The sequence below is a fragment of the Oncorhynchus mykiss genome, chromosome 6 (genome assembly GCF_057628025.1).
Source record: "Oncorhynchus mykiss isolate SJ-2025 chromosome 6, ASM5762802v1, whole genome shotgun sequence".
Classification (NCBI taxonomy): Eukaryota; Metazoa; Chordata; class Actinopteri; order Salmoniformes; family Salmonidae; genus Oncorhynchus; species Oncorhynchus mykiss.
In genome coordinates this window covers 38,942,612-38,965,777 of record NC_143027.1, presented here as the reverse complement: position 1 = coordinate 38,965,777, position 23,166 = coordinate 38,942,612, and the positions used below count along the sequence as shown (strand labels likewise).

The following is a 23,166-nucleotide window of genomic DNA, read 5'->3' as shown; positions in this document are numbered from 1 at the left end:
TTGCGTAAGAGGCAGTCTCCTTGTGGAGTGCAATGAGAGAGAGGCAGGTCGTTATTGCGTTGGACTAGTTAACTGTAAGGTTGAGCTGACAAGGTGAAAATCTGTCGTTCTGCCCCTGAACGAGGCAGTTAACCCACCGTTCCTAGGCCATCATTGAAAATAAGAATGTGTTCTTAACTGACATGCCTAGTTAAATAAAGGTATTAAAATATATATATATATATATATATGAAATAATCGGCAAATCGGCACCCAAAAATACCGATTTCCGATTGTTATGAAAACTTGAAATCGGCCCTAATTAATCGGCCATTCCGATTAATTGGTCGACCTCTAATATATACAGTGTGTGCAAATGGCGTGAGGAGGTAAGGCAATAAATAAGCCATAGTAGCGAATGATGATAATGTGCAAGTAGAAATACTGGTGTGCAAAAAAAACAAAAAAAAACAATATGGGGATGAGGTATGTAGATTGGATGGGCTATTTACAGATGGGCTGTGTACAGCTGCAGCGATCGGTTAGCTGCTCAGATAGCTCTCTCAAAGATTGTGTTATCATACCCCTCATTTAAGGAAGACAACTGATTTAAAAGGTTTTATTAATAAAATGTTTTTTTGTGTGTAAAAAAAAAAGTAATGTTAAAATACCCATCACATGACACTTTTAGTAATGATAGCATTTGCTTTCCAAACTTTGCATTTTTTTTGCGCGATTGTATTTAGACATTTGCGAAAGGCAAATGACAGCCGCAACCAACCATAGACATATAAACCCATAGAAAATGACGGTTCTGATTCAAATCGAGACTAGCGGCGATAGCGTACCCATGCTTTTGACAGTAAAATTGCCAGGTTTTAAAGGTTCCGAAACCCTTCAATGGAATATTTGTCTATGGAAGATCCAAAGCCCTTCAATGGATTTATGTCTATGGCCACAACGCAGCAAGCTGTTCCACAGAAGGAGTGATAGAAGTGGGGGAAAGGTGCTCGTGCATTGATAAGCACATCAAAGACGGTACTGTTTAAAGTGTATTCCACATCATAGCCTGCTGAATTTGCAAGAATATTTTTCTTTCATTTTGATTTCGGCACAAATTAAAAATCTGGCACTGACTGGTTTTGGATTGACGTTTCAGCATGGTCTCAGTGAAGAGTTCGGTGTTCGACTAGGCACGTGTGACATGCACACGCTGTTACAAGCCTGCTACAGTTAACCGCAGGCAGACGAGCAATATCCACCGTCGTAGTAGGACGAAGCCTGAGCTGGAATGGGAAGCTAACTGAAGCTGGTTAGCTTTAGAAAACCCCCAAGTAGATCTAGCTTGTTTCGTAGTATATACTGCTCTGTTCTGAAAGGTTTCCACTACATATCATTTTGAAAATGGCGGACATTCAAGAACAGTTTTGGAGACCCCCCCTTCCCCAATTTTGATGTTTTTGTTTGTACTGTTATTCTTTGTTTTTATGTTGAAAGACAATATACTTTATAGCAACAACAGCAAAAGTATTGTCCATATAAACATGGAGTACATCCCAAATGGCACCTTAATCCCGACAAAGTGAACTACTTATGACCAGGGCCCATAAGGTTCTGGTCAAAAGTGGTGCGCTACATAGGCAAAAAGGTGACATTTGGAACATAGCCATGGTTCAATTAATAAATCAATGAGCTTTGATTAAACAATGTGCATGGGTGGGATTAGATTTCTGTAAACCTGTGTGTGGCTATTAACCACTTAGCCCACAGTGGTTGGCTGGCTTCTAACTGCTTAGCTTCAAAAGCAGAACAATGTGAAAAAAGTTACAATTATACTGGGCCAGGTATGGGGAGACACCCATATTTTTAATTCCTCACTTATGGATAAACAATAGTAGCTATAAATTGTTGAATTATTTTTTTGATGTCATTGCAGGACATTCAACTACATCCTGAGAGAGCTGCCCAAAGTACCCACTCATGTTCCAGTGTGTGTCCTAGGCAACCACAGGGACATGGGTGACCACCGTGTCATTCTACCTGATGACATCCGCCAGGTTATTGCTAATCTGAATAGGTAGTGAATTTAACTCTCTCTGTTTTAGTCTTATTAGGGTTAAAAAGTTGTGATAACATTACCAAAATGTCCTGAGTCCTGAAGAAATTCCTGTTGGATTATTCCTGGAATCAGCAGGGAATAAGCACACTTCAGAATTGGGGTAAAGCTACCAGAATTTTGCAATGGTTAATGTGTTCATATACTTGACTGATGGTTTCTATGGTTCTTGCAGACCCATGGGTTCCTCCTATATTCACTACGCTGAAGCCTCTATGAAGAATGGATTTGGTTTGAAATATTTACACAGATTTTTCAACATTCCTTTCCTGCAACTTCAGGTTAGTTCTAGCTTAGACTACATTGTATTGTGAAATGTATAGCTTTGCTACTGTCATAACCGTCTTTATTTTTAAATATATTTTTTTGATTGAACCTTTATTTAACTAGGCAAGTCAGTTAAGAACAAATTCTTATTTACAATGACGGCCTAGGAACCGTGGGTTAACTGCCAATGTTAAGGGGCAGAATGACAGATTTTTACCTTGTTAGCTTGTTAGCTCAGGGCACACCCTGTGAAAGGGTTTCTTTTTTCTTTTGAAAGGAGTGTTAGTGCTCTGGTTCATGGTCAGTCATTCCCAGCCACCCCCTGTTGGTCTCTACAGAGGGAGACTCTGTTACGGCAGCTCGAGACCAACCAGTTAGACATGGACGCCACTCTGGAGGAGCTCACCGTGCAGCAGGAGACTGAGGATCAAAACTATGAAATGTAATGTGATATTTTCCCTCTGTGTATCAGTTTGTTTGGCATGTTCAGCGATATTTTCCCTCTGTGTATCAGTTTGTTTGGCATGTTCAGCGATATTTTCCCTCTGTGTATCAGTTTGTTTGGCATGTTCAGCGATATTTTCCCTCTGTGTATCAGTTTGTTTGGCATGTTCAGTGATATTTTCCCTCTGTGTATCAGTTTGTTTGGCATGTTCAGTGATATTTTCCCTCTGTGTATCAGTTTGTTTGGCATGTTCAGCGATATTTTCCCTCTGTGTATCAGTTTGTTTGGCATGTTCAGCGATATTTTCCCTCTGTGTATCAGTTTGTTTGGCATGTTCAGCGATATTTTCCCTCTGTGTATCAGTTTGTTTGGCATGTTCAGCGATATTTTCCCTCTGTGTATCAGTTTGTTTGGCATGTTCAGTGATATTTTCCCTCTGTGTATCAGTTTGTTTGGCATGTTCAGCGATATTTTCCCTCTGTGTATAAGTTTGTTTTGATCCTTAACACTTGTAGCCACGTTTTTAGATGTTTCTTGCGTTCTTCCTTCAGCACCGTTTTGCCAGTACTAACAGCACAGCACCCATTGTTTTGCAGTTTCTTGGAGAACATAGAGACCCGCAGTAAAGGCTATGGTTCTCCTGGTCCAGCCAACGGCCGGAGCCCCTCCTCGGGCTCCCAGTCCCCTACCGTTCCTCCAAGCGGGGCCTCCACTGGCAGCTCTAGCCCTGGCACCCCTCATCAGCCAACCATCCCTGCCCAGGTCCCCGGCCTCCAGGCCCCCTCGCCCTCGCCCTCTCCTCCGCCTCCTGTCCTGGCAGCTGGGATGGTTTCCCCCACAGCTGAGCTTCAATCCCCCACTCTGAGGCAGGCTCAGTGTCCTGAGCATCCTGGACCGTCACCGCTTCCCCCAGCATCAGGCCCTGCCCAGGCCCCGCCTCCTCAGAAACGTGGCTTGATCTCACGCCTCTTTGGCTCCGCCCCGGCCCCAGAGGTGACTGCCACCATGCCAGGTGAGTCTGGTTGGTGCTTCAGTGTTCCGCTACTCCGTTTTAGCAAATAAACACTGCAAAGACGAACAGCTAAAAGCAGCAGGTGGCCGCAGAGTGCTGGCGATCACCTGTACCTGTATGTGTGTAAGTTCAACATGTAGAATCGTCGGGAAATGAACAAAAAATTATGACCAATGTTCCGGTCAGAGGCGATGTTCCAGTCAGGACGGCCACCCACTGATTTTAATCGTTTGTTGTCTGTTTGTTTTGTCCCATATTTTATCCTAAATGCCCGGATAAGGACTAGACTATACATGTTATACACATGTTATACACATGTGTATTAGTCACGGGATATCTTCATGAATGATTGGATTTCTGAGAAGTGCTTGTAAGGATTACTGCCCTGCCTGCCATTGGAACAACACTTTATATTGAGGGAAGTAAATAATTGATATTTTAACTCAATAGAGTTAAGAAGGAAGGGTTTAGTTTGCCTATTTGCTCTCTACATCCAGACAGTCACACTTACATGATGCTGTGTTGTTTTCATGTAAACCATCTTCATGAGATGAGTAAGGCCTGATACTGTACAATGTCAGTGTAAGTAAGTCTATGCTGTTGAATAATAACAAATGAGGAGTCCCAATTGGCACCCTATTCCCTATATAGTGCAATACTTTTGAACAGGGTCAAAACACACAGTAGTGCACTGAGAAAATAGGTTTTCATTTGGAACACATCAAAGGCTCTTCTGATCACTGCTGTCTGTATTCAGAGCCGGAGCCTGCCCCCGTGTGTCCTGCTAATGTTCAGAGTGTGGATGACTTTGTGCCAGACGAGGGTCTGGATAAAAGCTTCCTGGAGGACAGCCTGCCCTCTAAAGTTAAGGTTCCCCAACCTGCACTGGACAGTGACAGGTAAGTAGTGGTAGAGTAGGGGTTCTTATCCCTGGAAGCGTCTCAAATGGTACCCTATTCACTTAGGACTCTGGTAAAAAATTATTTGTGCTCTATATAATAGGGTGACATTTAGAACGTGGTCTGTGTTGCCACGGTTTATTTCCTTCCCTGCTGGAAAACATGCTCTATGTTTACAGCACACAGTACCATCTGGAGCAGGCCATCTGTGGTGAGAGTTTTCAGATGGCTCTATTTATTCAATGCTTCCATTGAATAAATTGTGGAAAGAGAGGATTTAAGAATTGCAAACAATGTTTCATTTAATAGATAGTTGTTATTTTATACGTTCTAGGGGGTAGAACCAAAGAGCATTCCAGCATTCTCTAATTTTCGTAGAATTGAATCTGACGTTTCTACTGAAATTTCTTCTTTTGTGTCATCTTGTATTAAAGTACCATATACAGTGCCTTGCAAAACTGTTCATCCCCCTAGGTGTTTTTCCTATTTTGTTGCATTACAACCTGTAATTTAAATGGATTTTTATTTGTATTTCATGTAATGAACATATACAAAATAATCCAAACTGGTGAAGTGAAATTAAGAAAATTACTTATTTCAAAGAATTGTGGTGCGTGCATATGTATTCACCCCCTTTGCTATGAAGCCCCTAAATAAGATCTGGTGCAACCAATTACCAGAAGTCACAAAATCTGTGAAATAAAGTCCACCTGTGTGCAATCTCAGTGTCACATGATCTGTCACATGATCGCAGTATGGGGCCTTTCAGAACAGTATACAGAGTCTGCAACACCACCAAGCAAGCAGCACCATGAAGACCAAGGAGCTCTCCAAACAGGTCAGGGACAAAGTTGTGTCGAAGTACAGATCAGGGTTGGGTTATAAAAAAAATAAGAGAAACTTTGAACATCCTACCATTAAATCCATTACTAAAAAATGGAAAGAATATGGCACAACAACAAACCTGCCAAGAGAGGGCCGCCCACCAAAACGTATGGACCAGGCAAGGAGGGCATTAATCAGAGAGGCAACAAAGAGACCAAAGATAACCCTGAATGAGCTACAAAGCTCCACAGCGGAGATTGGAGTATCTGTCCATTGGACCAGTTGAAGCCGTACACTTCACAGAGCTGGGCTTTACGGAAGAGTGGCCAGAAAAAAAGCCATTGCTTAATGAAAAAAATAAGCAAACACTTTTGGTGTTTGCCAAAAGGCATGTGGGAGACTCCCCAAACATATGGAAGAAGGTACTCTGGTCAGATGAGACTAAAATGTAGCTTTTTGGCCATCAAGGAAAACGCTATGTCTGGCGCAAACCCAACACCTCTCATCACCCCGAGAACACCATCCCCACAGTGAAGCATGGTGGTGGCAGCATCATGCTGTGGGGATGTTTTTCATCGGCAGTGACTGGGAAACTGGTCAGAATTGAAGGAATGATGGATAGTGCTAAATACAGGGAAATTCTTGAGGGAAACCTGTTTCAGTCTTCCAGAGATTTGAGACTGGAACGGAGGTTCACCTTCCAGCAGGACAATAGCCTTAAGCATACTGCTAAAGCAACACGTGAGTGGTTTAAGGAGAAACATTTAAATGTCTTGGAATGGCCTAGTCAAAGCCCAGACCTCAATCTAATTGAGAATCTGTGGTATGATTTAAAGATTAATGTACACCAGCAGAACCCATCCAACTTGAAGGAGCTGGAGAAGTTTTGCCTTGAAGAATGGGCAAAAATCCCAGTGGCTAGATGTGCCAAGCTTATAGAGACATACCCCAAGAGACTTGCAGCTGTAATTGCTGCAAAAGGTGTCTGTAACAAAATATTGATATTGGGAGGGTGAATAGTTATGCACGCTCAAGTTTTATGGTTTTTTTTGTCTTCTTGTTTGTTTCACAATAAAAAATACTTAGCATCTTCAAAGTGGTAGGCATGTTGTGTAAATCAAATGATACAAACCTACAAAAAAATAATTTTAATTCCAGGTTGTAATGCAACAAAATTGGAAAAATGCCAAGGGGGTGAATACTTTCGCAAGCCACTGTGTATATTAATATATATATATATATAATATATATATATATATATACACTGCTCAAAAAAATAAAGGGAACACTTAAACAACACAATGTAACTCCAAGTCAATCACACGTCTGTGAAATCAAACTGTCCACTTAGGAAGCTGGAATATGCTGCATATACCCTGACTCTGCTTGCAAGAAAAGTGACACAATTTCCCAACTTAAAATAAATTAATGTTAGCAGGCAATATTAACTAAATATGCAGGTTTAAAAATATATACTTGTGTATTGATTTTAAGAAAGGCATTGATGTTTATCGTTAGGTACACATTGGTGCAATGACAGTGCTTTTTTTGTGAATGCACTTGTTAAATCACCCATTTGGCGAAGTAGGCTGTGATTCAATGACAAATTAACAGGCACTGCATCGATTATATGCAACATAGGACAACCTAGACAAACTAGTAATATCATCAACCATGTGTAGTTAACTAGTGATTATGTTAAGAATATTTTTTTTTATAAGATAAGTTTAATGCTAGCTAGCACCTTACCTTGGCTCCTTGCGGCACTCGCATAACAGGTAGTCAGCCTGCCACGCAGTCTCCTCGTGGAGTGCAATGTAATCGGCCATAATCGGTGTACAAAAATGCCGATTCCCGATTGTTATTAAAACTTGACATCGACCCTAATTAATCGGCCATTCCGATTAATCGTTCAAACTCTAATATATATATATGAGGTCGACCGATTTAATCGGAATGGCCGATTTTAATTAGGGTCGATGTCAAGTTTTGACTCCACAAGGAGACTGCGTGGCAGGCTGACTACCTGTTATGCACACAATTGAAGTCGGAAGTTTACATACACATTAGCCAAATACATTTAAACTCAGTTTTTCACAATTCCTGACATTTAATCCAAGTAAAAATTCCCTGCCTTAGGTCAGTTAGGATCACCACTTTATTTTAAGAATGTGATATGTCAGAATACTAGTAGAGAGAATTATTTATTTCAGCTTGTATTTCTTTCATCACATTCCCAGTGGGTCAGAAGTTTACAAACACTCAATTAGTATTTGGTAGCATTGCCTGTAAATGGTTTAACTTGGGTCAAACGTTTCGGGTAGCCTTCCACAAGCTTCCCACAATAAGTTGGGTGAATTTTGGCCCATTCCTCCTGACAGAGCTGGTGTAATTACGTCAGGTTTGTAGGCCTCCTTGCTCGCACGTGCTTTTTCAGTTCTGCCCACAGCTTTTCTATGGGATTGAGGTCAGGGCTTTGTGATGGCCACTCCAATACCTTGACTTTGTTGTCATTAAGCCATTTTGCCACAACTTTGGAAGTATGCTTGGGGTCATTGTCCATTTGGAAAACCCATTTGCGACCAAGCTTCCTAACTTCCTGACTGATGTCTTGAGATGTTGCTTCAATATATCCACATAATTTTCCATCCTCATGATGCCATCTATTTTGTGAAGTACACCAGTCCCTCCTGCAACAAAGCACCCCCACAACATAATGCTGCCACCTCCGTGCTTCACGGTTGGGATGTTGTTCTTCGGCTTGCAAGCCTCCCCCTTTTTCCTCCAAACATATCGATGTTCATTATGGCCAAATAGTTATATTTTTGTTTCAGCAGACCAGAGGCCATTTCTCCAAAAATTATGGTATTTGTCCCCATGTGCAGTTGCAAACCATAGTCTGGCTCTTTTTATTGCGGTTTTGGAGAAGTGGCTTCTTCCTTGCTGAGCCGGCTTTCAGGTTTTGTCCTGAAAGGACATGTTTTACTGTTTTACTGTGGATATAGATACTTTTGTACCTGTTTCCTCCAGCATCTTCACAAGGTCCTTTGCTGTTCTTGTTTGTACAGATGAATGTGGTACCTTCAGGTGTTTAGAAATTGCTCCCAAGGATGAACCAGACTTGTGGAGGTCTACAATTGTTTTTCTGAGGTCTTGGCTGATTTCCTTTGATTTTCCCATGAAGTAAAGCAAAGAGGCACTGAGTTTGAAGGTAGGCCTTGAAATACATCCTCAGGTATACCTCCAATTGACTCAAATTATGTCAATTAGCCTATCAGAAGCTTCTAAAGCCATGACATAATTTTCTGGAATTTTCCAAGCTGTTTAAATGCACAACTTAGTGTATTTAACTTTTGACCCACTGGAATTGTGATATAGTTAATTATAAGTGAAATAATCTGTCTGCAAACACTTGTTGGAAAAATAACTTGTGTCATGCACAATGTAGTGGAGTGGTTGAAAAATGCGTTTTAATGACTCCAACCTAAGTGTATGTAAACTTCCGACTTCCGTGTATATGTATATATGTGTGTGTATATGTGTGTACACAGTGTATATGTGTATATATCTATATACAGTGTTATTATATTTACTGTATGTATTATTATTATCATCTATTACAGTGATGGGGAGGACAGAGGGAACCCCATGGTGGCAGGTTATATGGATGAGCTGGACCCAGATGACAAGGAGCCCCCGCTGCCCCTACCCAACACCCCGGGCCTTCTCACCAGTAAAGACTTCACTATGTCTAGTGATGAGGAGGAGTTGGAAGCACAGCCCCCACTAATATCACCACCAGTACCTGCTGTCACTCAGGATGAACACCTCAACCTTGACAGTGATTCAGAGCTGATAAAGTAAGCCTCTTATATCCAGCATATCCGTTAATGTACTGTAGTCTTATCAAGAGTAAACCATTTCAATTTAAGTAACTTTTGTTATATTTAGAATTATATAAGCTCTTATCTTATCTATTTCTTTGTTTTTCTTGTCATCTGTTTATAGATGTTTATAAACTAATTTCTATTGTATACATTATTAGATGACTCTTGTCATCAAGAGTAAAACATTTCTGTTTTTAAGTGATGTTTTTGTACTCTGTTTTAGACCGTGCACTGAGTCCATAATGCCCCGTGCCATGGAGCCCCAAGCTCCGGAGCCTTTGGCACCTGCTGGCCAACTCTTGGAGAACACTGTCCCCCAGGTGGCTGAGCCCATCACCCTCACCCTAACCTCTGCACCTGCAGTAGCCCTGGAGCAGCCAGGCCTACCCAGAGGGAAAAAGGGAGGAACCCCTGGGGTGGACTCGGACTCTGACCCAGGGGCCCCTGTTGCTGAGCAGATGCTCTCCTTCGTGATGGATGATCTTGACTTTGAGTCTGAGGAGGAGGCAGTCATCCAGAAGATAACTAAGGTGGCTAGGTCAAAATGATGTTATTTAGAGTTGTAGGTTACAAGTCATCATAGTTAGATTGAGTAGTCAACCTATTGAAATGACTTTCCTCGTAAAATATGTAGTGCTGAATTTGTGAACTATCCAATACATTTTCGATAAATTATTTGATGGGCCTTTTTGGTTTGGATGCATGGTTACAATGTATATTACTATTTGTAATAGTTCGGACTTCATTATTTCCCTCTGCATCCATCCACAGGAAGTTTTCCCAGTCAGGGATGAAGTACTGTCTGATCTGGAGCTGTCAGATGATGACATCCCTCCAGCCACGCTGATCCCAGAGCCTCTGAAGCCCACACCGGTCCTGAAGCCCTCCTTTCAGAGTAATAATGAGACCGACCTGTTTGGCTTGGGCTTTACAGAGGAAGCCACCAAAGCCAAGGACAGCAGTGAGGACCTAGAAGGCAAGTCCACTACCACAAATCTATAGAAAACAGGGACGTATTCATTAGTGCATACTGTATTTCAAAGTTTAGCAACGTAAAATGAAAACAATTGTTTATTTTTGGACAAGAGTTTAGATAGTCCTTCTCTGTTTAAATCAGTTTTCTTCGGTTTGGCATCTAGTGAATACAACCAAGTGCCATAGAATAGTATCCTAGCACATGACAGAGAACTGTACCAAAGTGTATCACATTATAAAACAAAATTACATTGTATTCATTAATTTCTCAAATTCTATGAATTGCTTTTCAGAGAAGGAAAGCAAACACTCTGCAAAAGAAAAGAAGAAAAAGAAGAAGAAAAGCAAAGAGGTAAGGGAGCGGATGCCTTTTCATATGGCGATCGTGTTTATACAGCATAGTAGACATGCGTTTTAAAACCCTTTTTTCTTAGGAGGATGAGAAGAGCAGCAAGAAGAAGCATAAAAAGGACAAGAAAAAGGAGAAAGATGAGACCGGAACAGAAGATGACAAAGAGAGGAAAAAGAAGAAATCTCGGACCAAGAAAATGGATGACTTGGAGGATTTCTTGGCTGGGGGGGAGGGGTCAGCAAATAGAGAGGGCGGAGACTATGAAGAACTCTAGATCCCAAGTCATCCTTATTTTTGGACCTTGACTCTATAGAGATGCGGAAGCGAAGTTGTCATTTGAAACTTGTTTGGTTCCTAGAACCAGATTAATTTGTGCACAAGCAGCATCCACAAGCCATACCCATGGTTCATGGTCACCCATTCCCAGGCAAAAATCTAGACTCCGCTGGGGCTGTATGATGCGTTAATATTACTTCCCATGAGCACTATCACACATTATCTTTGAATGTGAAGAGATGAGAAACTAGGTAGAAGATACAATCTTGTTACCATCAACCTTTGAGGAGAAACAGGAAGGAGATGACTGACACTCACTGTGGTGTGATACAAACTATATGATCACTACTGGGTATGATAATTAGTAGAGCCACTAAGGAAAGATTTTACTTTTTTTATTTTCAGACGTTTAACTTAAAATGTGTGTTTGCTTACTATTTTATTTTAACTTTTTAAATGATGCTCTCCTGAAGTGAACCACTCCAAATGGGCTTGGCAGGGCTAACGTTTTTGTCTGAATGTCCTCTATTTGGTGTAAGAATTGCTTGAGAGCATATTCCTGTAAAGTGATGGTTGCTTGACAGTGTTGATATTACATAGTGGAGCATATACATGCTTGATGGTCATATTTCACATATTGAAGATTGTCCTCTTACTTTGATCCACTGGTTTTGTTTCTCCGACTCAGTGATGTAATGGTTGTTGAAAGTTTTGCTGCTTTAATTGACTTTTTCTATTTTTGACAATGTACTATCTCACTCCATTTGATCATTTACTCCCCTCCACTCCCACAATGGAACAGGTCCCCCAATGCACCATTTTACAGTGACTGTAGTTTTCAGTTTGTCTGCATCCCAAATTGGCACCTTATTCCCTATGCACAATATATATATATATATATATATAAGGAATAGGGTGCTATTTGGGATGTAGCCTTTGTCACCTTTTCTACCGCCTCAGTACACATTTCAGTGTGTTTTAATTAGATGCCTTAAAAGGAAGTGACATACAACACACGTACATGTCTGCAATCCTTATCAACCATGTGTCAAGTGTTCTTACGGGAAGTCAAGACTGTAATGCATCAGAACTGACAGGTAGTAGCTTCAGACAGATGTGATATGTCTGGTGCCTTCTATTGGTGAACTGTAATGTTATGTCACTCTGAAATGTATCATATACTGTCTTTTTTTGTTTGTTGCTGAAGCCAGTACCAAAATCTTGGCAGCACACTACACAATATATGTGAACATTTGCTTTTAGATAATAATCTTGATTTATGTTGTTAAGGGACTCATACCAGTTTAGAATGATTGCTAAAGTCATAAACTGCTTACACAATAAGGTAACTTAAATAATGAACTGCTAGTATATATATATATATTCTTTCTCAATCTTTTGCTGCATTCCAAGGCTCCTACTGTTCGTGTGTTAACTTTACATAACTGTTATCATGTCTGTCTCATGAGGTTCCATGAACTTTACCTGTGCGTCAGATGTCCATTTGAAATACAATTTCTTGCAATAGCTGTAGTTCTTGGAGATATTTCAATGGCAGCCTACTAACATTGAATGCAGCTATTTTTGGACTGAAACCTGTCGACTATTATAGTGCTTCATTAGTACTACTCTCATCTATGGTATTTATCATGGTCATATTTTCCTGACGAGGAAATACAAATGGGATTGATTAATGCGTACGATGTGGTTGATTGTCATCTGGTTTGACTTAAACATAAGGTTTATATTGCCCGCTCCCAATGTATACGTGTGTCCCATGTGTTAGTGTGCTAAAGCAGGTTGACTAGTTGCATCACCAAAATTAGTATGTAATTGCATCACTGCAGATGAAAGCAGTCATTGCTATCTGTTTACATTGCAACGATACCATGCTATTCTGTAATGATGACAGACACCCATCAATTGAATTAAAAGCAGCATGAATTCATATCAGACAAGAAAATAAATGCAGGTGGTATTCAGGAATGATATACAGTACATTAAGCTTTTATTTCGACAATGTTACAAGGTATGTTTATTAACTGACGAGACAACGGACTTTTAGATGGATTATATACTTGTCACGTTAGATTACATTCGATGGTTTAAAATGTAAAATGTATCTTTCAAAATATGAAACTATGCATTAATCTAAAGTACTGCTGCATTGTCTGTCTATTGTTGTCATTCAATGGGTGGTTCATGAGGCAAAAAATAATGCTAAGAGCAAATTTCCAATTGGCGCATGAAGCTTATGTTGTACAATAAGAAAATAATGTATAGAAAGGTAAATTGATATTTATTTTCATCCCATGAAATGTTTCCATATTTTCACTGGATGTGAACCTGTGTTTGGCTCGTCCTAATAAATGCAAACGTATTTCTTCATAGATGGCATTTACCTTTTTTTTCTATTATGAAAATCATGAAAGCTACGACAAACTATTGGTTTAGCTTCTTTTCACTTAGCTCTTGTAACCACCAGGAGGACTAATACCTTTTCTTGAGGTACAGTACTTCAGTTTGTGTAACTGTAAAAAGCTGTAATGGCTGTCTCGTTTTGTAGCATAGAATTGAAAGCCCCTTTAGCATTTGGTGTGTCCTTTGGCAATGTCCATCATTCCAGCTCAGTTATCTCTTCTTCAGTATGTGGATTATTTTGTGCCAGATCTGAGATCATAGTGATGTTCATGTATACTCCCTTCTCCTTCTGAATTAAGAAATACCAGGTGTATGTTATAGCTGTTGAATAACAGTAGCTACATGGCAATTGCTATTCTGTTTCAGGAATTAAATGTTTTAATGTCATACTTTACCTTGTTTTGGTCTTTTCCTGTTGTTTGGAGAGAAAGCGTTGAAGTTAGTTACTTAAAATGTTATGGACCAGTATTTGTCAATGGAAGAGCAGTACTTTATGGATGCATTTGGGCTCATTGCATGATTGGAGGTTGTAAGGACTTACTTTTTAAGTAACAGTAAGAAAAGATGATCGCCATGGGGAGCAGAGGCATCAGAATCCAGCGAAGAATGTCCCAAACGTAGGAACCTGAGGCCGACGCGAGTAGAGGAGATACAAATTAAGTCAAATGATCTCTACAGTGCATCGGAAAGTATTCAGACCACATGACCCTTTTTCCACATTTTGTTACGTTACACACTTATTCCAAAAATTGATTAAATAAAACATTTTCCTCATCAATCAAAGTGAAAACAGGTTTTTAGAAATGTTTGCTAATTTATTAAAAACAGAAATACCTTATTTACGAAAGTATTCAGACCCTTTGCCATGAGACCGGAAATTGAGCTCAGGTGCATCCGGTTTCCATTGATCATCCTTGAGATGTTTTCAACTTCATTGGAGTCCACCTGTGGTAAATTACATTGATTGGACATGATTTGGAAAGGCACACACCTGTCTATATAAGGTCCCACAGTTGACAGTTCACGTCAGAGCAAAAACCAAGCCATGAGGTCGAAGGAATTATCCGTACAGCGCCGAGACAGGATTGTGTCAAGCCACAGATCTGGGGAAGGGTACTAAACAATGTCTGCAGCATTGAAGGTCCCCAAAAATACAGTGGCCTCCATCACTCTTAAATGGAAGAAGTTAGGAACCACCCAGACTCTAAATAAAGCTGGCCGCCCGGCCAATCGGAGGAGAAGGGCCTTGGTCAGGGAGGTGACAAAGAACCCGATGGTCACTCTGACAGACCTCCAGAGTTCCTCTGTGGAGATGGGAGAAACTTCCAGAAGAACAACCATATCTGCAGCACTCCACAAATCGGGCCTTTATGGTAAAGTGGCCAGACGGAAGCCACTCCTCAGTAAAAGGCACATGACAGCCCACTTGGTGTTTGCCAAAAGACACCTAAAGGACTCCCAGACCATGAGAAACAAGATTCTCTGGTCTGATGAAACCAAGATTGAACTCTTTGGCCTGAATGCCAAGCGTCACGTCTGGAGGAAACCTGGCACCATCCCTACGGTGAAGCATGGTGGTGGCAGCATAATGCTGTGGGGATGTTTTTTAGTGGTAGGGACTGGGAGACTAGTCAGGATCAAGGGAAAGATGAACGGAGCGATGAACACCTGCTCCAGAGCACTCAGGACCTCAGACTGGGGCAACGGTTCACCTTCCAACAGGACAATGACCCTAAGCACACAGCCAAGGCATCTCAGGAGTGGCTACGGAACAAGTCTCTGAATGTCCTTGAGTGGCCCAGCCAGAGCCCGGACTTGAACATCTCTGGAGAGACCTGAAAATAGCTGTGCAGCGACACTCCCCATCCAACCTGACAGAGCTGGAGAGGATCTTTAAATAAGAATGTGAGAAACTCTCAAAATACAGGTGTACCAAGCTTGTGGCGTCATACCCAAGAAGACTCAAGGCTGTAATCGCTGCCAAAGGTGCTTCAACAAAGTACTGAGTAAAGGCTCTGAATACTTATTTAAATGTGATATTTCCGTTTTTTTTATTTAATAAATTTGCAAAAATTTAGAAACCTGGTTTTGCTTTGTCATTATGGGGTATTGTGTTGATTGGTTAGGGAAAAAGTCAAAGGGTCTGAATACTTTCCGAAGTCACTGTATACATAGAAAAATCAGAGAGGAACATTTACAGCAGAGCACATGTAATCCAAGACCTTGTGATGGACTTGTAAGAGGTTGGATAGCAATTAAGCTAGCAGGCCTATCAGTGTCGGTACCTGAGGCTACATTTCAGGGTTCTCGCTTCTTCACTCATGGTTACTTTGACTTACATCAAGACATCATCTGGCGATGTCTGTCTGTGCACAGTCAAGGACAAGTATCACACTTACCGCTGTAGAAGTACTCCTCAGCCAGTTTGATGATGGTTTTATTGCTGCTCAGCACACCGCACCAATACATTCCCTCTCCCTGGGCCAGGCCCTGGACATCCACAATGAAGGAGCCAACACCCTGAGTCACCTTCAGCCTTCCTGCATCCAAAGACTGGCTCTCCCTGCTGAAGCTGAAGCCTGAACAGCACTGTGGGGACGTCTCCTTACACCACACCCTAGGGAGGTCCTCGTCCTTTAGCTCATAAGGACAGGTCAGTCTCTGCACACCATCACATATGCCTGTGAAATATAATTATAGATTCATATTACAAAACTTAGACTCATATTAGAAAAATCTGAATACCTACACTCCACTCCATGTGTACTGTATTTGGACAGTGAAGCTAAAATAATAAATGTGTCTCTATACTCTATATTTTTGATTAAATGTTTCATATGAAGTGACAGTAAAGAATGTCATCTTTAATTTGAGGGTATTTTCATACGTGTATTTTTTGACCATTTAGAGATGAAAACACTATCTAGTCCACCCATGCGAAGACAAAATTCATGTATAGTGTATTAAAGTAGTTAAAAGTGTAGTATTTGTTCCAATATCCTAGCACACAATGACTACATCAAGCTTGTGACTCAACACGCTCATTGGAAGCATTTGCAATGTGTTTTGGTTGTGTTTCTTATATTTTTCTTGTCCAATAGGAAATTAATGGTAAATAATGATTTGAGTAATTTTATTTCTGGGAGTAGATATGGTGTTTCTAAATAGTTTTAAGTTAATCCTGATAATGCCACAATTATTTATTTATTTTATTTTTTATTTTACCTTTATTTAACCAGGCAAGTCAGTTAAGAACAAATTCTTATTTTCAATGACGGCCTGGGAACAGTGGGTTAACTGCCTGTTCAGGGGCAGAACGACAGATTTGTACCTTGTCAGCTCGGGGGTTTGAACTCACAACCTTCCGGTTACTAGTCCAACGCTCTAACCACTAGGCTACCCTGCCGCCCCAATTAAGGAAAATCATGAATAAATCATGATTATTTATAAAGTTACAGAGGGGTAAATCAATTTGAATTCAATCACTTTTTGTTTTGAATGAAACCTTCCATATATATATATATATATATATGTATGTATATGTGTGTAACCGTTATTTAACTAGGCAAGTCAGTTAAAAGCAAATTCTTATTTACAATGACGGCCTACCCCAGCCAAACCCTAGCCCGGACAATGCTGGGCCAATTGTGCGCCGCCCTATGGGACTCCCAATCACGGCCAGTTGTGATACAGTCTAGAATCGAACCAAGGTCTGTAGTGACGCTTCTAGCACTTAGATGCAGTGCTTTAGACCACTGCGCCACTCGGGAGCTCAAATGCAAGGTGCCATATTTGTCCATTTATAGAAGTGTTTGGAAGGTGCCTTGAATACCAAAACATTTTTGGACCAGAATTTTTTACCTGAATGCCAAAACATTCAAGAGATAAAGGTGCTCAAAATGCACTTATTTTCCATACCTCACCATACCATGAGACATCCATGTTTTCATCACTGGAAATGACAAACGGTTGAGATTTATATCATTTAAAAGATTACAAACAGGGTTGTCACACTAATTTAATTATTTCTTTAAAGTTTTTTTTAATTGAAAATGATTTAAAATGCATAAATTCCACATCAAAATATACATATTCGCATATGTTGTAGCTTAGACCCAATTTTATATTATCGTAGGTTTTTGTATTGTGTCTGCCATCGGTTGAGACACAACATGCTTTTGAATACAGAGTGGGTGTCCTTTCAATCATAGAAATAGCTGGTAAGGTAATAGCTTGACCACTATTAGTGAATTTGTCCAAATACTTGTGACATATGAAACATTTGATCTCAAATCCAAAATTCTGGAGTGTAGGGCAACATACAGAGAGGGTAGTGTATATGATATGTTGATGAAAGAATTCCACTGACCAACCTATACGTTACATACAATACATGACCAAGAGTATGTGGATAACTGCTCGTCGAACATCTCATTCTAAAATCATGGACATTCATATGGAGTTGGTCCCCCCTTTACTGCAATAACAGCCTCCACTCTTCTGGGAAGGCTTTACACTAGATGTTGGAACATTGTAGCGGGGACTTGCTTCCATTCAGCCACAAGTGCATTAGTGAGGTTGGGCAATTAGGCCTGGCTCGCAGTCGGCGCTCCAATTCATCCTAAGTTGTTAGATGGGGTTGAGGTCAGGGCTCTGTGCAGGCTAGTCAAGTTCTTCCACACCGATCTCGACAAACCATTTCTGTATGGGCCCTGCCTTGTGCATGGGGCATTGTCATGCTGAAACAGGACATGGCCTTCACCAAACTGTTGCCACAAAGTTGGAAGCACAGAATCGTCTAGAATGTCATTGTATGCTGTAGCGTTAATATTTCCCTTCACTAAGCAACTAAGGGGCCTAGCCCAAACCATGAAGAACAGCCCCAGACCATTATTCCACCTCCACCAAACTTTACAGTTATCACTATGCATTCGGGCAGATAGCGTTCTCCTGGCATCCGCCAAACCCAGATTCGTCTGTCGGACTGCCAGATGGTGAAGCGTGATTCATCACTCCAGAGAACGCGTTTCCACTGCTTCAGAGTCCAATGGTGGCGAGCTTTACACCACTGTAGCCGACGCATGGCATTGCGCATGGTGATCTTAGGCTTGTGTGCGGCTGCTCAGCCATGGAAACCCATTTCATGAAACTCCCGCCTAACAGTTTTTATGCTGATGTTGCTGCCAGAGGCAGTTTGGAACTCGGGAGTGAGTGCACTTCAGCACATGGTGGTCCTGTTCTGTGAGCTTGTGTGGCCTACCACTTTGTGGCTGAGCCGATGTTGCTTCTAGTCATTTCCACTTCACAATAACAGCACTTACAGTGGACCAGGGCAGCTCTAGTAGGGCAAACTTGTTGGAAAGGTGGCATTCTATGACAGTGCCACATTGAAAGTCACTGAGCTCTTCAGTAAGGCCATTCTTCTGCCAATGTTTGTCTATGGAGATTGCATGGTTGAGTGCTCAATTTTATACACCTGTCAGCGACGGGTGTGGCTGAAATACCCAAAGCCACTAATTTGAAGGGTTGCCCACATACTTTTGTATATATAGTGAATCTATCAAGACAAAAGTTCCCAGAAAAGTTTTTAATTTCCTGTCTCAAATGTCACAACCAACCATGTAGCATGTGTCAAGCGCAGAGGATTTTTTGTACAATGAATCTTGTTATTCAGCCCAAATTGTTTCATGAAGTAAAATATTTAATTGTTCGTTGAATCATTTGGAGTAAATTACACTGACAATTTAATCTATGATTTTCTCATCTCCATTTTGCAGTGGTGGAAAAAGTACCCAATTGTCATACTTGAGTTAAAGTAAAGATACCTTAATAGAAATATGTACATATTTACCCAGTAAAACCCTACTTGAGTAAGTCTAAAAGTATTTGGTTTTAAATATACTTAATCATCAAAAGTATAAATAATTTCAAATTCCTTATATTGAGCAAACCAGACCGCACCATTTTCTTGTTTTTTTTTTAATTTACGGATAGCCAAGGGCATGCTGCAACCCTCAGACAAAATTTACAAACGAAGCATGTATTTCGTGAGTCTGCCAGATCAGAGGCAGTAGGGATAACCAGCGACGTTCTCTTGATAATTGTGTGAATTAGACCATTTTCCTATCCTGCTAAGCATTCAAAATTTAACTTTTGGGTGTCAGGGAAAATGTATGGAGTTAAAAGTACGTCATTTTCTTTAGGAATGTAGTGAAGTAAAAGTATAAAGTTGTAAAAAATATAAATAGTAAAGTACAGATACCCCAAAAAACGACCTAAGTAGTACTTTCAAGTATTTTTACTTAAGTACTTTACATCACCGCCATTTTGAAAACCGCTGACAGATGAGTTGTAACTTTGTAACAAACACTTACAAAGAATTGCGAATACTATGAAATGTATATATTATGAAATGTTTTGACTTGACTCATTCCATTATTGAAAATCAGTTCAGTCAAATCAATAATCCCTCTGTAATCCATGTTTTTGTTGCTATGCCTTCATTTAGCTTACATTACTGAAAATGTCCGTTTGAACTCCATCATTGGTCAGATTAAAGATGGCAATATGCAAAATAAATACATAGTCATAAGCTGTTTACTATGAAGTGCAGGCAACATACAAATGTACATGGCACACAGATGTGGTCCTTACCAGCAAGCCAGAAAACCAATGTAGTCAGTCGAAGCATTTTTGTTGCTGAATGTTGCTGGAGTCAACAAGGTTATTATTATACACTGAACAAAAATATAAACGTAACAATCCCTAATCTATGGATTTCACATGACTGGGAATACAGATATGCATCTGTTGGTCACAGATTTGTTTTATTTGTATTATTTCACCTTTTTTTAACCAGGTAGGCCAGTTCTCATCAAGTTCTCATTTACAACTGCGACCTGGCCAAGATAAAGCAAAGCAGTGCGATAAAAACAGAGTTACACATAAACAAATGTGCAGTCAATAACACAATAGAAAAATATATGTACAGTGTGTGCAAATGCAGAAGAGTAGGGAGGTAAAGGCAATAAATAGGCTACAGAGCCGAAATTATTACAATTTAGCATTAACACTGGAGTGATAGATGTAAAAATGATGATGTGCAAGTAGAGATACTGGGGTGCAAAAGAGCAAGAGGATAAATAACAATATGGGGATGAGGTAGTTGCGTGTGCTATTTACAGATTGGCTGTGTACAGGTACAGTGATCGGTAAGCTGATTTGAAAGCTGATGCTTAAAGTTAGTGATGGAGATATGAGTCTCCAGCTTCAGTGATTTTTGCAATTCCAGTCATTGGCCGCAGAGAACTGGAAGGAAAGGCGGCCAAAGTAAGTGTTGGCTTTGGGGATGACCAGTGAAATATACCTGCTGGAGTGCGTGCTATGGGGGGGGGGGGGGGGGGGGGGTGTTGCTTTGGTGACCAGTGATCTGAGATAAGGTGGGGCTTAACTTAGCAAAGACTTATAAATTACCTGGAGCCAGTGGGTTTGGCAATGAATATGTAGTGAGGGCCAGCCAACGAGAGCATACAGGTCGCAATGGTGGGTAGTGTATGGGGCTTTGGTGACAAAACGGATGGCACTGTGATCGACTACATCCAGTTTGCTGAGTAGAGTAGAGTATTTTGTAAATGACATCGCCAAAGTCAAGGATCGGTCGGATAGTCAGTTTTACGAGGGTATGTTTGGCAGCATGAGTGACGGAGGCTTTGTTGCAAAATAGGAAGCCGTCTAACCAGACACCTAGGTATTTGTAGTTGTCCACATATTCTAAGTCAGAACCATCCAGAGTAGTGATGCTAGTAGGGCAGGCTGGTGCGGGCAACAATCGGTTGAAGAGCATGCATTTAGTTTTACTAGTATTTAAAAGCAGTTGGAGGCCAGGGAAGGAGTGTTGTATGGCATTGAAGCTTGTTTGGAGGTTTGTTAACAGTGTGCAAAGGAGGGCCAGATGTATACAGAATGGTGTCGTCTGCGTAGAGGTGGATCACAGCATCACCAGCAGCAAAAGCAACATCATTGATAGATACAGAGAAAAGAGTCGGCCCGAGAATTGAACCCTGTGGCTCTCCCATAGAGACTGCCAGAGGTCCGGACAACAGGCCTTCCGATTTGACACACTGAACTCTATCTGAGAAGTAGTTGGTGAACCAGGCAGTCATTTGAGAAACCAAGGCTATTGAGTCTGCCGATAAGAATGAGGTGACAGAATCGAAAGCCTTTGTCAGGTCGATGAAGACGGCTGCACAGTACTGTCTTTTATCGGTGGTGGTTATGATATCGTTTAGGATCTTGAGCGTGGCTGAGGTGCACCCGTGACCAGCTCGGAAACCAGATTGGTAGGGGGTAGCCAGGGGGAAAGCATGGCCAGCTGTCGAAAAATGCTTGTTGAAATTATTGATTGTCGTAGTTTTATTGGTGGTGACAGTGTTTCCTGGCCTCAGTGCAGTGGGCAGCTGGGAGGAGGTGCTCTTATTCTCCATGGACTTTACAGTGTCCCAAAACTTTGTGAAATTAGTGCTACGGAATGCAAATTTCTGTTTGAAAATGGTCACAGATACCATTAAAAGAAATAGGGTGTGGACCAGAAAAACAGTGTGACCACCATTTGTCTCATGCAGCGTGACACATCTCCTTCACATAGAGTTGATCATGCTGTTGATTGTGGCTTGTGGAATGTTGTCCCACTCCTCTTCAATGGCTGTGTAAAGTTGTTGGATATTGGCAGAAACTGGAACACACTTTCGTACATGTCGATCCATAGCATCCCAAACATGGTCAATGGGTGTCTGGTGAGTATGCAGGCCACGAAAGAACTGGTATATTTTCAGCTTCCAGGAATTGTACATGGGGCTGTGGGATGTAAACAAATTTGTGCACCAAATTTGAGAGAAATAAGATTTTTGTGCATATGAAACATTTCTGGTATCTTTTATTTCAGCTAATGAAACATATTTTTGTTCAGTGTAGTTTTGTGTTTTTATGTGAGGCTATTTTTCTATTACAAATTCACTTTAGTTTCAGTTAGTTTTCAGACCCGATTTGCCAGTTTTTATTTAGTTTTAGTTCAAAATGTGGTTTTCCTGCCTGCAGGTGTCGATAGTTTGCAGGTAGACATATTTGGTGAGCAACGAACATATTTTGACATTATAACGCTTGCAGAGGTGGTGAATTGTAGGTTAAATTGTCGTTTTCTGTGCAGAGAGGAGGTGACGTCATATTCATCGTCTCCTTAGCCCAGGTAAGTTACTGGTTCAGTACGCAGCCACACAATTAGAAACATATGGCTTATTTAAACCTTTTTCTGAGATCTGGGAAAATAAAAAGAGCTAATGAATCAAACATGCAAATGTGAAATGCATTTTCCGTGTATGTTCATGGCTTGTACTTGGGACTTTTACTTTGATAGCTCGTATTTGGGCCTTTTATTTTGAAACGTCTATCCTCCAATCTTCTTGCCAGTTTCGCACACTCCCATTGGATGTTGGCTTATCCAATGAAAAAGATGGTTGGTGACTTTCTCGCAGTTGTGGGTGTGTGTGGTTGTGAGTGCGTGCAATCCAATCAACAAAATGGTAACTCCATGGAGTATTTGTTTAGCTTTTCAAAACTTCGTATCAGCTTGAAGCATCTGATTATTTAGCTCCAGAGTGTTGTAAAGAAACATATATTGTCTGGTTGCTGATCCAGGTTACCATGCTAGATTATTAGC

General features: G+C 40.8%; 2 protein-coding genes across 4 annotated transcripts in view; one reads left to right on the top strand and one right to left on the bottom strand.

Moving 5' to 3' along the window:
* The window catches only part of rabl6b (RAB, member RAS oncogene family-like 6b), a 28,967-nt gene extending 15,124 nt beyond the window's left edge, over positions 1 to 13,843 (top strand). For 2 of the 3 annotated variants that reach the window (XM_021606406.3, XM_021606407.3), the window contains 10 exons: positions 1,916 to 2,056; positions 2,271 to 2,376; positions 2,701 to 2,804; positions 3,404 to 3,819; positions 4,577 to 4,718; positions 9,167 to 9,403; positions 9,654 to 9,960; positions 10,202 to 10,406; positions 10,699 to 10,757; positions 10,840 to 13,843. In XM_021606406.3, the coding sequence (XP_021462081.3) occupies positions 1,916 to 2,056; positions 2,271 to 2,376; positions 2,701 to 2,804; positions 3,404 to 3,819; positions 4,577 to 4,718; positions 9,167 to 9,403; positions 9,654 to 9,960; positions 10,202 to 10,406; positions 10,699 to 10,757; positions 10,840 to 11,031 (1,909 nt within the window). In that variant the 3' untranslated portion in view covers positions 11,032 to 13,843. Of the gene's footprint in view, positions 1 to 1,915; positions 2,057 to 2,270; positions 2,377 to 2,639; positions 2,805 to 3,403; positions 3,820 to 4,576; positions 4,719 to 9,166; positions 9,404 to 9,653; positions 9,961 to 10,201; positions 10,407 to 10,698; positions 10,758 to 10,839 lie in introns of those variants that run through there. The other variant, XM_090237892.1, reaches the window with a different exon arrangement.
* LOC118964865 (uncharacterized) lies at positions 13,020 to 20,184 on the bottom strand. The gene is made up of 5 exons (XM_036980069.2): positions 20,109 to 20,184; positions 15,854 to 16,135; positions 13,996 to 14,079; positions 13,850 to 13,866; positions 13,020 to 13,743 (listed from the first exon to the last, which is right to left on the bottom strand). The coding sequence occupies exons 1-5, from the start codon at positions 20,143 to 20,145 to the stop codon at positions 13,651 to 13,653; spliced, it is 513 nt and encodes a 170-aa protein (XP_036835964.2). The 5' UTR covers positions 20,146 to 20,184; the 3' UTR covers positions 13,020 to 13,650.
* Positions 20,185 to 23,166: the final 2,982 nt, after the last annotated feature.